This window comes from Melospiza georgiana, chromosome 4 (assembly GCF_028018845.1).
Source record: "Melospiza georgiana isolate bMelGeo1 chromosome 4, bMelGeo1.pri, whole genome shotgun sequence".
Lineage (NCBI taxonomy): Eukaryota > Metazoa > Chordata > Aves > Passeriformes > Passerellidae > Melospiza > Melospiza georgiana.
Genome location: NC_080433.1, coordinates 58,204,041 through 58,216,922, shown reverse-complemented (window position 1 = coordinate 58,216,922; position 12,882 = coordinate 58,204,041). Strand labels below are relative to the sequence as shown.

Here is a 12,882-nt window from a genome sequence, read left to right as displayed (position 1 = left end):
GATCTGCATCTAGGACATGGTTTGGCATGTAGCACATACATACAGTGGTCCTCTTGCCAAGAAATACTATCATGACATACAGCATGTAGAAAATCATATTTTATCTATTGTTCAATAACAAAAGGAGGGAAAATTAGAAGCTCACCTTTTGTGCCCTGCGCTTGTCTGCTCGTTGATTCTGGTGGTATATACGGCTGAAGTTGGAGACAATTACAGGAACTGGCAGAGCAATGACCAAGACCCCACTCAGGGAGCATATTGAACCAAAAATCTTGCCAGCTATTGTCTTTGGCACCATGTCACCATACCTGGGTTAAAGAAAACAAAAGGCTTAGTAAAAACAAAATCTCTTCTAATCATTTTATTTCACAATGAATTAATTGCACAATATATTTTAATTCTCTTGCAAATAATAGTTGCTGCATATAGATAATGCTTTTACACATATTCTTACATTTACAGCATACCCGTTGTTGTGCACAAATAATTTTATTTTGAAACAAATTTTGGGTCTCCTGTCTGTCAAAGTGGGGGCAGGTAAAACACATGCTTTACCTGCTGTACTCTTCCCAGGGTGCCTCTACTGCAATGGAAAGAGAATGACCTTGCTAAGGAAAAAAATCAGTGTTGAAGTTCAGTCTTTATGCTGTTTACTTGAAAGAACTCATCTATTTCATTGGCGAGATCTAAGAGAGATCACTTGGTAAATTAGATACTAAACTGAATAATCTATTGTCTCATGATGATATAGTACTTTCATTTAACAGGGTGACACATTTTTGCAACAGGTTTCCCAGGAGATCATGGACTTTCCATCACTGTATTTTTTTAATTTGGCCAGACAGAAGCATGGCTGACCGAACTTCTTGTTGACATGAGAAGCCGGAGTAACTGAGTTCCAGACATCCCTTCTATGGTCTAGGTGAAAGCAAACATGGAAAACTCAAGCCACAAGCAAGCAACCAACAAAATTGTAACTGCAGTCCTGGCAGTGCTCAGAATTACTAAAGCTACCACCTTTCTTTATGATATTGGATATTGTTTTGTCCAGCAAGTAAGAACGAAGTGTTACTGATGTATGTAAAGGCACTCCTGTGACAACTTAGTAAGAGATTTTACCTTTTTGCATTTTGTTGTATTCTATAGGGGGCATGTATGTAATTACATCCTACAGAGTTTAATAAAAAGATGAATTACTTTCAAGTACCATTCAGTTTTTAACTTTATTGGATTTTAAGTTATTATTAAACATTGATTTTAGCTTGTGAGTTTCATATGCTTGGGAAAAGAGAGATAATATATTCCCTATTACAAAGAATTTATAAACTTTTAACACGAGAAAAGTCAAGAAATAAAACTGTGGAGGAACAGTGTTTAGAAAACACTGTCTGGAAAACAAAACCTGTCTGTGCATCTGGAACTGGAAAAATAATAGAGAAGAGGGGGAAGTCTTCAAATCAGTGCTCAAATTGTGCACCTAATCACAGGAATGGATAAAAGGGTGAGGATATGGAACGATGGAGAAACTATATGAAATTAGAGCACACCTTCTAGCAATGAGAGCTCAGCTCATGTCAAAAGGAGGTGAAGATGAATGGTTTGCATTTTGTAAGATATGAGTGAAGTGTTGAACATAGATATTCAATTGAGTTGTCATACAGGCAGATATAATATAGATGACCAAGTCTTAGACTATTGACACAGATTATGTTGTCAAATAAATATTTGGTGGTTTTACTAAGCATGTCCAAGTGTAAAATATTCACATGAACAATATAATTAATAATTCTGCCAATATCCTCCCCCCACTCACTCAGAATTAGAATGCTATTAGTTTCTCATTTTGTGACAGGGCAGGATTGTATGAAAAATATGTAATTTAATAGATTCTATCTTTTACATGAATAATATAATTGGTCTTAATAAAGATATCTAAAAACTGGAAAAATACTAAAAAGAATGTCATGCTTTCCTTCACACCAACATTTGCACTCCACAACATAGGCATTTTTGGTGTTTATCTCTTCCTAAAGCCTGAGCTGACTATCAGCTGTATGCATGACCAGCTGTTCTTTTCTTTGGGCAAGGAAGTGGATAAATGACCTATCAAGGTCTCAGACAAATGGGATCCCTAACACCTCACTAACCCCATTTTTTTCCAGGCAGAACAATAGAAAAGCAGCGGGCATAGGGCCAGGGTGGTGAGCTTTGTGGAGAAGACCTCGGATCAAATCACTGGTAAACATTTCTGCTTTATACTATTAATTAGTTTTACTTAATTCTTACAGATAAAAGTGTTTTCATATATTGGATCAGACTGTGTAAACAGAAACCTGACGCAACCAGATTTTGAAATGCAAAATTTACACATGCCCAGTGCTAGATCTCTTAAATGAGATTTCTAAACCTATATTTAGATGCTTATCACTTGAAATGCCAAACTGCTGAACCTCCATAAGCCTCCATTGTCACTGATGGCAGCTGTGGACAGAAGACATTGCTGCCTCTAATTAATTTGGCTGGAAATTGCTCAGGGATATAGTTCATCCTGATGATAATGTGACACTATAGTTATATGAATCAAGAGCAGACTGAAGCTTAGGAGTTGTGACAGGAACCACAAGCTCACCTATCTTTAGCATTTCAGTATTTATGTGTGAATCTAACCAGTGACATAAACAGATTCCTTTTCATAATAATATAGAATTACAGAGTGAAATAAAAAAAATATTAGGATTGTTTGACACAAGAAGATATTTTGCAATGTTTTTCTTACCTTCTGGACAAAATGTCATGCAGGTGCATATACTGCTTATCTTAAAATAACTTGCTTTCAGTTACTTTTCTTTTTAGCTTGCATCAGTTGTAACACAGTGACATTTTCCAAAGGTAATGTTGCTTGTCTGTTATTTAGCGTCAGTAATACCTTTCGCATCATTAATAATTCTTACATAATTAGTTTTTCTCCTGTTACTAACCACTGTGTTGGAGTTGTTTAAATAAAATTATAGTCAGAAAAAATTACTTTAAAGAAATTAGTCTTCCTAATTCTCACAGGGTGAGAAACGTATTTGGTTACTTTTGTGACAAAACAGAGGTTTTGCTACATTTGCCCCGGTTAGCCTTGTTCTCCTTTGGGACAGTGACACAGATTTTAGTCTAGGGTAGTCATGATCAGAATTGCTAATGAAGTTCCTCCTCTTGAATTAAACATTACCTTCAGTTATACCTCATATATCACTGAACACCACCAATGGAAATGGATGACATAAAATGAAGGGAAAATTCCTTCTATAGCTCCAACTGCAATTGTTTTATTCTTTAGAAATTCTAAATGAAAAAAAGAGTGTAACTCCATTTTCAGATGGCAGGGAAGCTTTGAGGCGCTAGCATTTCCAAGTGGAAAATTTATACTTGATCTCTGAAACAAATTCTAAATTCTGCAGAAAATTTGATTTCTTCAGCCATGGAGACGCAACAAATGCAGAATCTTATCAAGCAATTTTACAGACTCCCTTTTCAAAAGGGAACTATTTTAAGGTTTTATCTAGTGCTACTCTGCTTGCCTCACTTTTCTTCAGGCTAGAACTGCAGACATATTCTCATTTATTTGCTTTTTCCCCCTAGTTGCAGTATTTTCATAGCTTTGTATGTTGTCTGTTCTGCATATGTCTACTATTGTAGCCAAAGCTCAAGCCAGTCTTTGGGCGTTCGTGATTTGTACTGACAATCTAATTTTGTAATGTCAGAAGTGTCATCCCAATAGTTTATGTTCTGGACGAATGAAGAAAAAGAGGCTTCATACTGATCCCTGATATCAATCAGGTTAATTCTACTTCTGTTGCCAAAAAAAAAAAAAAAAAAAAAAAGAAAAAAGGCTGTGACAAACCAGGTGTGTCAATCAAGTTTTATCAAATCACAAGTCAGAAACAACATGATCAAACTAATGCTTGGGTTTCACTGGATGCAGTCCAGACAGGCCAGACAGGCTATTGCTTGCAGCCCATGACTTTCATTAGATTCAGGAATAAGATGAATAGGTGATGATGCCACAAATGAATGATGAAAGGACGGATGGATTGGATGAAAGGATGGATGGATGGATGGATGGATGGATGGATGGATGGATGGATGGATGGATGGATGGATGGACAGATGGATGGATGGATGGATGGATGGATGGATTGGATGAAAGGATGGATGGATGGATGGATGGATGGATGGATGGATGGATGGATGGATGGATGGATGGATTGGATGAAAGGATGGATGGATGGATGGATGGATGGATGGATGGATGGATGGATTGGATGAAAGGATGGATGGATGGATGGATGGATGGATGGATGGATGGATGGACGGATGGATGTATGAATGGATTAGATGAATGGGTTTAGAGGCATGTATGTTTGTCTGGGTTGTTTGTATTCATCAGGTGACAGACCACTTTTGCATATTTGACTCCTTTGACTCTTCCATATTGCAAGACCGACAGCAATCCAGGGGATTCCTTCATTTTGCAAATGCTGTATCTCCAGAGTGCTGATGTGAGTAACATGGGTGTGATGCAGCACTTTGCATGACAGCCTGGGGGGAACGGAAAGCAGCTTGAGTCGTACACAGAGGATGGAGCTCTTGCAGGAGCTTGGGAAACACAAATGTATTTGGGGTTACTACTGCCCAGCCAGTAATCTCAGCATTGCCATGTCAGATGTCACCCATGGAGATCCACCTGCCAACACACTACTGCTTTTCTAACTGATGAGTGGAACATATCTGGTGTTGCATACCCATAATTCAAGAAATCTCAGACAACACAGACTATTTGTGGCATCATCATCAATTCATCTTTATCCTGGACTAATGAAACCCAGTTTTTGATGGCTGTAATATGAACTATTTCATAAGTCAAAGGTCCAAATTATAACTGGAATGAATCATACTTTTTGGCCATTTTTTCCTTGATGTGAGAGAGAATGTATTTTCTTTAATAATCTTAACAAATGAGAGGGACAATGCTGCTTATTTAACTCCTGTTTGTTTGTTTGAACACGGGAGTAAATTTTTTCCAAGCAAAAAGCAAATGTATTGTGGATGTCAAAATAAATAATGACAGAAATTGTAATTTAGCATATTTTTGTGTGTCACATCAGAAATTAATATTTAAAATAGCTCACGTTGGGTTAAAACATCCTCAAGCAACCTATGCACCAAATCTGTAAAATTGGAGAACATATATAGGAAGAAAATCCAGCATTTGTGTTTTTGCAAAGCCCAAATACTCAAGGCTGAACCGGACGGAGACAGTGAAGGTTAAAAAATCCTCACTACGAGAGGGCTTTCTGTCACTAGAGGGCGTAAATGCCATTAAAACCAAATGCAAATGCAGAAACAATTTAAAATGCGTGTTACAGATGCATATGCCCTCTTCCACCTCTTTCGAATTAATTTACATTCTTTAAAGAATTATTACATTGATTGAGATATGTTGTCTGCTCCCATATTATTTGCTGAAAAGGTAGGCTAGTGACAGTTTTTTTTGTTTTCAAACATGTAAAACATGTCAGAAAATAATAGAGTTGTAAAATAGATGCAAAGACATTAAAATTAACTTGGTAATACTTATTTTAAAAGAAAAGGAATTTATGACCAAAGAACAATGGAAATAGTACAAGATCCATGGCAACTAAACAATTTTTGTAAAAGCCAGAACAACTCATATTTTTCCATGTGTGGGGACAAATCACGTTTCCCAGTAGATGTGGTGGGTCACCCAGGCAGAGATGTGGACTGTGCAGGGGAGCTGATTGAGGAGCAGTGCTCTGCCTTTGGGGCAGGGCCAGGGGAGCTGATTGAGGAGCAGTGCTCTGCCTTTAGGGTAGGGCCATCCTCCCTCCTCAGTGCTCGCCTGCTCTGCCCTGGGTCCGCGCTTCACCCGCCGGGGTGCGATGAGGAGGATGCATCTGCTCTCTTGTCTCCTGCCTCAGCTAATGGCTCTTTCCTCTCCTCCAGGAAAAGCCCCAGAGGCTGCTGTGGTGAGACTCTCAGAGATGATTATACAGCTGCTCATTGGCCCATGAGTTTAGGCTGCCAGCCACCCACTTGGGCACACATTCACATCCCAGTATGGGAGAGCAGGCAGGAAAAGCAATTCCCATCCTCTCTGACACTACCAAACAATAATCACGGTGAATCTGACTTACTGTCCTGGTTTTGGCAAGGTCTGAAAATAGCCTAATGATTTTGGAAAAGCAATTTCTAATAATACAAAATGTTGCTGGTTGTGTGAGGTGCAGAACAACATTACACAGATTACTTCAAATTTTATTCCAGCCTAGGAAGATTCTGCATGGAATTGCAAATAATTTTCCTGGATGCTTTTACTGCTGTGCAGGGGCCTCTGCTGCAATATCTCTCTCTTCTGCCTAGTCATGATGGACATAGTCCCCTCTGGGTCCACAAATGTTCCTTCAAGTGCTGCCCAGTATGATCATTCATGAATGATGAAAACCACATCTGCTTCTCTGAAGTGGAAGTGCTCCCTGGGTTTTCCAGCCTGCAGTGCAAGAGAATTAAAATAGTGCCCCTGCACCTGGCTGGGTTAGCAGCTCCTGAAATACAGAATTTCTAATAAAAGTCAGGGGATTTGAGGGGGAGAGGGTTGTGGGTTTTTTGTTTTGTTTTGTTTGTATGTGCACCAGGGTTTTCACTTAAATGGATTTGCACAGATGGACTTCAGTACTTAGAGGTCAAAACACAGAAGTTTTTGCATGGAAAAGTTAAAAGGCTTGCCCAAGGAAACACTCCCAGTTTCTTGCAATCCAGACCAAGTTTCAGATAACCAAAATCCTTCTGTTTTCCTTTAACATAAATATTAAATTCAAAGAGGTAAAAGATATTTTTGCTGTCATCTCTCCCTCACTGAATAGGAAAACTTAATATCCTACCTGTTCCTGAGCAAACCATCACAGAAATATGATGTCTGATCCATCATGCATGGTGGATTTTTAAGCTATCAGAGGTACAGCTCAGCTGACTCACTACTGAGATGGCATTTCTGTTTGTTTTTTTCCCCCGACTTCAGAAGCGAAAATAAGCATGTTTGTTTTTAGGAAAAAGAGAATGTTTATGAATGGATCCAACACTTCATAAGGATAAGAAAAGCAACATAGTACTAAAACTGTTCTTGATGTAAAATTTGCAAGCTGCCTTTCAAGTGTTTCCTGAATCATGCTGGCTCTCACAGTACACTGGCCATCACCCACCAGCACAGGTGAAAATCTGCCTTCTGTAGAGTTTGCAGGCAAAGGGAGCTTTGCAGAGCCCCTCACACAGGACCAGGATTCTGTGGCAAGTGCAGGTGCTCTCAGCCTGTGTGGCCCTGCCTCCTGCCTGAAGGTGACACTGACACTGTGATGTCACTGCAGAAGGTCTCTGCAGAGGAAGCTTGTGCTTCCAGACCCCATATTTATTTGAAGTGATGTAGACATGGTGTACCATTATTGAGTAACTCGGAACTGAGTCTTCCAGCAGTGGTTTTTGTGATGGAGATGCTCTCCTGGGAGATCTGCCATGTCATTCACTGGGATTTTTTGCCTAGTTCAGTGGATGGAGGACTGTATGTCAGCAATAAAATTAATCAGCTAGACTGCCACACACTCAGCAAAGGATGAGTGACTCGTTAAGCCCTGCCTGTGTGCTCTCATGGGCATGTGAATAAACCAACCTCCATCAGCTCCCTTCAGAACTGGTAGATAAGTTCTGGGACTAAGCATGTGCATTACAAGGGAGCAAGTATCAGTGAAACGCTTTAACTTTGAGATCACTTAGAAAAACATCATCAGTAAAAATATAGAAGGTAACCATTCTAAGAGTACAAAAAGAAGTTCTATGCATAAAGCAATACTACAGACATGTCAAATTACATTTTGCAATTGCTAAATGGGGTCCTTGTCTAAAGAGAATGCTGTAGATTGTTATAAAGCTGTTCCCTGGAGCCTTCAAGCTGCTTGGTAACTAAATGCTGGTGAGTTGACACTAATTAGCCATTTATTTCAACATTACATCCAACAACAGATAATATAAATTGCTACTGGTAATAATTTTAAGTGGAATTTCTAAATAAGCATTTCCACTGTGTTGCCTTAAGGATTCAGCCTGTACAGTTACAATGTGGGAGCTAATTCTGTTTTTAAAACACTACTCTATGTGAATGTGGAATGAGCCAGGTTTGAAAGAATGAGTCAGACATAAGTAAAAATGACTTAATTTCTTAAAATTATCTTTACTCTTAAGAATACAAAATCTGATTAAATTGAATTAATTTATTACTTTGTTGTATTACTTTAGAATTCTAAGTCTTTAAGATACCATGGTGATGAGTGGAAAACAAATGCTTGGCTAGATATTATTTCATAAGATGGTACAAAGGAAGAATATGCTTTTCTGGTGCCACTCAGGTATTTTCTGGGGCCTGATGCAGACATAAATTTTTTTCATTCTATCATATGTGAAGTCAAAAGTAACTAAGAGGGGGAAAAAAAAGACAATTTGATCTTTTCTGCTGTAATTGTGGCTTCCTTCACATAGAGAAAATGTTACAGGGTCATTGCTCTCAAAAATCAATGACTTGTATTACTTAGTTAGGACCTAATTTTCTAACAGTTCTTTTGTCAGAACATGAACCCACACACAAACACATATATAGGATGAACTAAGCAGCTCTTTCATAGCTTATAAATGAACAAAAAATGCCAATAACAGTTTAGAATGAAACTTCACCTAGCCTAATATGCAGTCTCCAAAATTAAACCTGAAGCAAACAAACACATAGGGAAAAAGAACTGGCTAAATATAAATGATAATATAATTGAATGATCTTCCATCCTTCAACCACTTACAAATAACTGAATACCAATTATAATTTTTAAATTGTTTTTAGTAATTCTCAGAGGGTTGCACTTCCCTGGGCTTTATTTTGACCCTTTAAATCTGTGCACATTCCTGGCATTCATAGCACTGGCAGTTCCTTGGTGAGTGTCCTTTTGACTCTTCTGGCTGCAGTTCCTTGTTCCATGTGAGGCCCCCATACAGGTTCTTTTATTCAAAAAAGCACCTGGTGATATTCTCCAGCCACCCTCCTCCTGCCTCTTGTGCTTTCACACCTGCTCACCTTATGTCTTTCCTAGGCTGGCAAGCCCTACTGTGTTCATACAGAATCTGCTCCCTTCATTTGATCATCATGCTTTTTGTCCTTTTTTGGATCTCCTCTATTTTTTAACACTGTTTGCAGGAAAACAAGGCCAGAACTGCACACAGTTTTCTAAAAAGAGGTATGGACCAGTTCAGGATAGCTTATATTTCTGGTCTCAGCTTGGCTTGACAGTGAGCCATTATTATTCACAATGTTAATGCGTGATTTCCCACCCTCGTCATTTCTCTGTCCAAATCTTTATTGGTGGGAGCTGATAAAATTTGCCTTGCTTCCCAGATATCTACCACTGAGAGAGGAAAAGGAGCTTCTGGTGCAGCATGGGTGTTTTGATGACTGTCATCATGTAATTTGTACAAAATAATCATTGTGCTAATGGTTAGCACAGCATCTGTGCTAACCAGACAAAGAAAATTCACCCCTAGATTTGTACCAACATTTAGGCTAAAAGAAATGTGTCTTTATTTGTTTTATGGATATGAATCTTTACTTTTGGGTTTCTTTGGGTGTTTTTTTCTTCTCTATTTGTTCTTTCAGAAAACCTTTTTGGGGAGAACTGGATTAAAAAGCAATATAATGTTAAAAGAAAGTGTTTTATATCTCATGGACAAATGAAAAAATCTGAAAAAGGATGAATGCACACCAATCCCAAAGACTTATAGTTTTAAATAAATTTATACAAATAAACTAGAGTATAAAGAATTTCCAACAATTCCTGCCTGAGACATTAACTGGAAGCAACATGAACATCTGGCTATAAAAACCCTCACCTTCAAAAGTAGCACCATCTCCAGCCATTCTTCACCTCAAAGATTAGAGGTAAAAGATGGAAAATGCCATCAAATGAGGCTCTGGTCGTGGTGCCCAGCAATGACTGAATAAAGACCCTGCAGCACTGGTGGCAAACAGGAGCAGTGTGAGATGCACTGACCACACCAAGGGCTGCTGCAAGGAGAGCCCAGTTCAGGCTCCTCTGATCCCCAGCAGGACAGGCTGGAGTTTGACACATTCTTCCTGGGAAACAGTTCCAAGGCAACTGATAATTACCACCCATCTAATCTCCCTCAGCTGGCCTTGGCTCAAGGGCACTCTCTGTTCCCCCAGACACCTCATGAGCACATGGAAGATGACAACCCAACACAATTCTGAGTCCTTCCAGGAACATGCTATTTGGTAAAATTTAGGATTGAGCTGCGAAGCACAGATTTTGGTGCAGATTTAAACACACTTTCTGAAGCCCAGGGGTCTTTTTTGATGTGCCACCTTGCTCCAGCAGAGAGAGAGTTTTCCTATTAGTTGTGTGATGCGGTATATTCTGGGCCCAGTGCTCGTCCCAGATATATTGCTGAAAATTTTATGTTATTCATTTCTCCTACATTTTTCCTTTTTGTTTCAATACTTGTGCTAAATAGCAGCAAATTCAAAACAAAGCATTGATCTGCCAATCCAATCCTAAATTTCTCTGGAGTATATATTAGCCATCAGGTAAAACTGCTCCAAGTATAAATCACATTAACACTAAAAAGCACCGTGAAAGTTTGCAAGGACAGCCATGACTCTTTGTGACAGCTACTGGGCACAGCACTGAGATCCGTGAGCTGATTGCACTTGGGAATCAAATCCAGCTGCTCCCACATTCAGGTAAAACCTGAAAAGAGGTTTTAGCCACTGTTGGCCTTCATGCTGCTCAGCACTCTAATGGGCAGATCAAGATCTAGGTAGAGATGATTCCCAGCAAATTTGCAATTCCTTTTGCTTTTTTCCCCGTCCCACAGGGACATTTGCTGCCTCCTTGGGGCCCAGGTAAGGGATATTACTGGGAAACTTCTTGATCTGTTACAACCCTCTGACTATTACTCTCTTTTCTTTGTCAGGTCTGTAGTGATGAGATTGAAGAAATTAGCCCTGGAGCAATCAAAGTGGACTTCAGGGCACTGGAGCATATGGTGAAAGGAGTGTGTGTGCAAGGAGTGTGGTTCAACAAGGCCAAGTGCAAGGCCCTAAACTTCAGTCACAATAACCCCATGCAGAACCAAGGGCTGGGAACAGAGGGGCTGGAAAGTCACCCAAAGGAAAGGACTTGCACTTGGTGGTCACTACTGGCTGAAAATGAGCCAGCTTGTGCCCAGGCTGGCGAGAAAGGCAGTGGCATCCTGGCTCGGATCAGAGACAGTGTGGCCAGGAGGGAAAGGAGTGTCTGTCCATACTCTGGTGTGGTGAGGCCACAGCTCAAGCGCATCCAGTTCTGAGACTCTCAGTTCAGGAATGACATTGAGGAGCTGGAGCAAGTCAGAGATGGAACAAAGAAGCTGCTGAAGGGGCTGGAGCACAAGTCCTGTGAGGAGGGGCTGAGGGAGATGGGCTAGAGGGAGGAGGCTCAGAGGGGACTGCATTGCTCTCTGTGAGTTGTACCTGAAAGGAAATTGCAGCCAGATGGGGTTGGCCTCTTCTGCCGTGCCTCCAGTGAAAGGATGAGAGGGAATGGCCCCACATTGCACCAGGTTCAGATAAGATATTAAAATAAACCACTGAAAAGAGTGGTTAGGCATTGGAATAAGTCGCTCAGAGAGGTGATAGAGTGATTATCTCTGGAAGTGTTCAAGTGTCTGGGTGTGGCATTTGGGGGTAGGGTTCAGGGCTGGTTACAGTGGTGCCACGTTGATGGTTAGACTAGATGGTCTCGAAGGTCTCTTCCAACCTTGGTGATTCTGTGATTCTCTGAAGTTCCCAGACTGCAATGCAGGTTTGCTTTTGCTTATTGGCACACCCTCCCGCTGAAAAACATCCTGGTTCTTCTTCCAAATATTTAGTTCCATTAGACAACAGAAGTTTGGTATGTTAAAATACTGATAGAAGAGCTATTGAAAACATGGTTTTGAAATAATAAATAGAATTTTTGCCTTCTCTTTAAAAATAATCATCCTCTCAAATTTCTATTTATTACTTGTTTTGCTTCACATATTTTCACCTCCCTTGAAAATAGGCTTTTGTGTCACATTCAGCACCGGCCAATTAGGCCAAGCTAATTTTTTGCTTGCCAACACAACCACCAGTGGATCTGTATTATTTTTATATTCCTTCAGGCAGAGCTGAAAAACATAAAATAGCTTTTGTCAGTGTGACACAGCTACTGGCCTAAGTCTCTAGGGATCTCTGCCAAATATTGAATACTTCACTTATTTTTTCTCTAATGCCTACTTGAAATCTGTTCAACCAAGTGTAAAAAGTACTCATATATTTTTATACACACACACACACACACATGATAAATGATACATGATTATATATTATACACCATACATTTAACACTACATATGCACACTTAGGTAAAAGTAAGAACTTTCCCTGTAAAGTAATAATAATTCCATTGTAAATTTTTTGTGCATTAAAAGATTTATCACATTCCAGTGACTTAGTGTCCTTTTCTAGCTAGTAGTCAGGAGAGTATTTTTTCTGAGAATATCTACTGTTATTCTGCACCAGAAATTCAGCTCCTTTTTTTTCATGGCATTTTTCATGCCCTCCTATTTAGAAAACAGTTGAAAAAACATATCAGCTGCAATGGACCATTTACTAGTTTTTCTCTTGGTCTAGTAAACTTTTTTTGCTCTTGTTCATTTTTCAGAGATTTCTGAACTTGCTCAGCTAAGTCAAGGAGAGTCAAAAAACTC

General features: G+C 39.5%; 1 protein-coding gene across 3 annotated transcripts in view; it reads right to left on the bottom strand.

Annotated features, from left to right (window-relative positions):
• The window catches only part of KCND2 (potassium voltage-gated channel subfamily D member 2), a 266,352-nt gene that overhangs the window by 19,559 nt on the left and 233,911 nt on the right, over positions 1-12,882 (bottom strand). For all 3 annotated transcript variants that reach the window (XM_058022159.1, XM_058022162.1, XM_058022160.1), the window contains one exon: positions 146-308. In XM_058022159.1, coding sequence (XP_057878142.1) covers positions 146-308 — 163 coding nt within the window. The remainder of the gene's footprint in view (positions 1-145; positions 309-12,882) is intronic.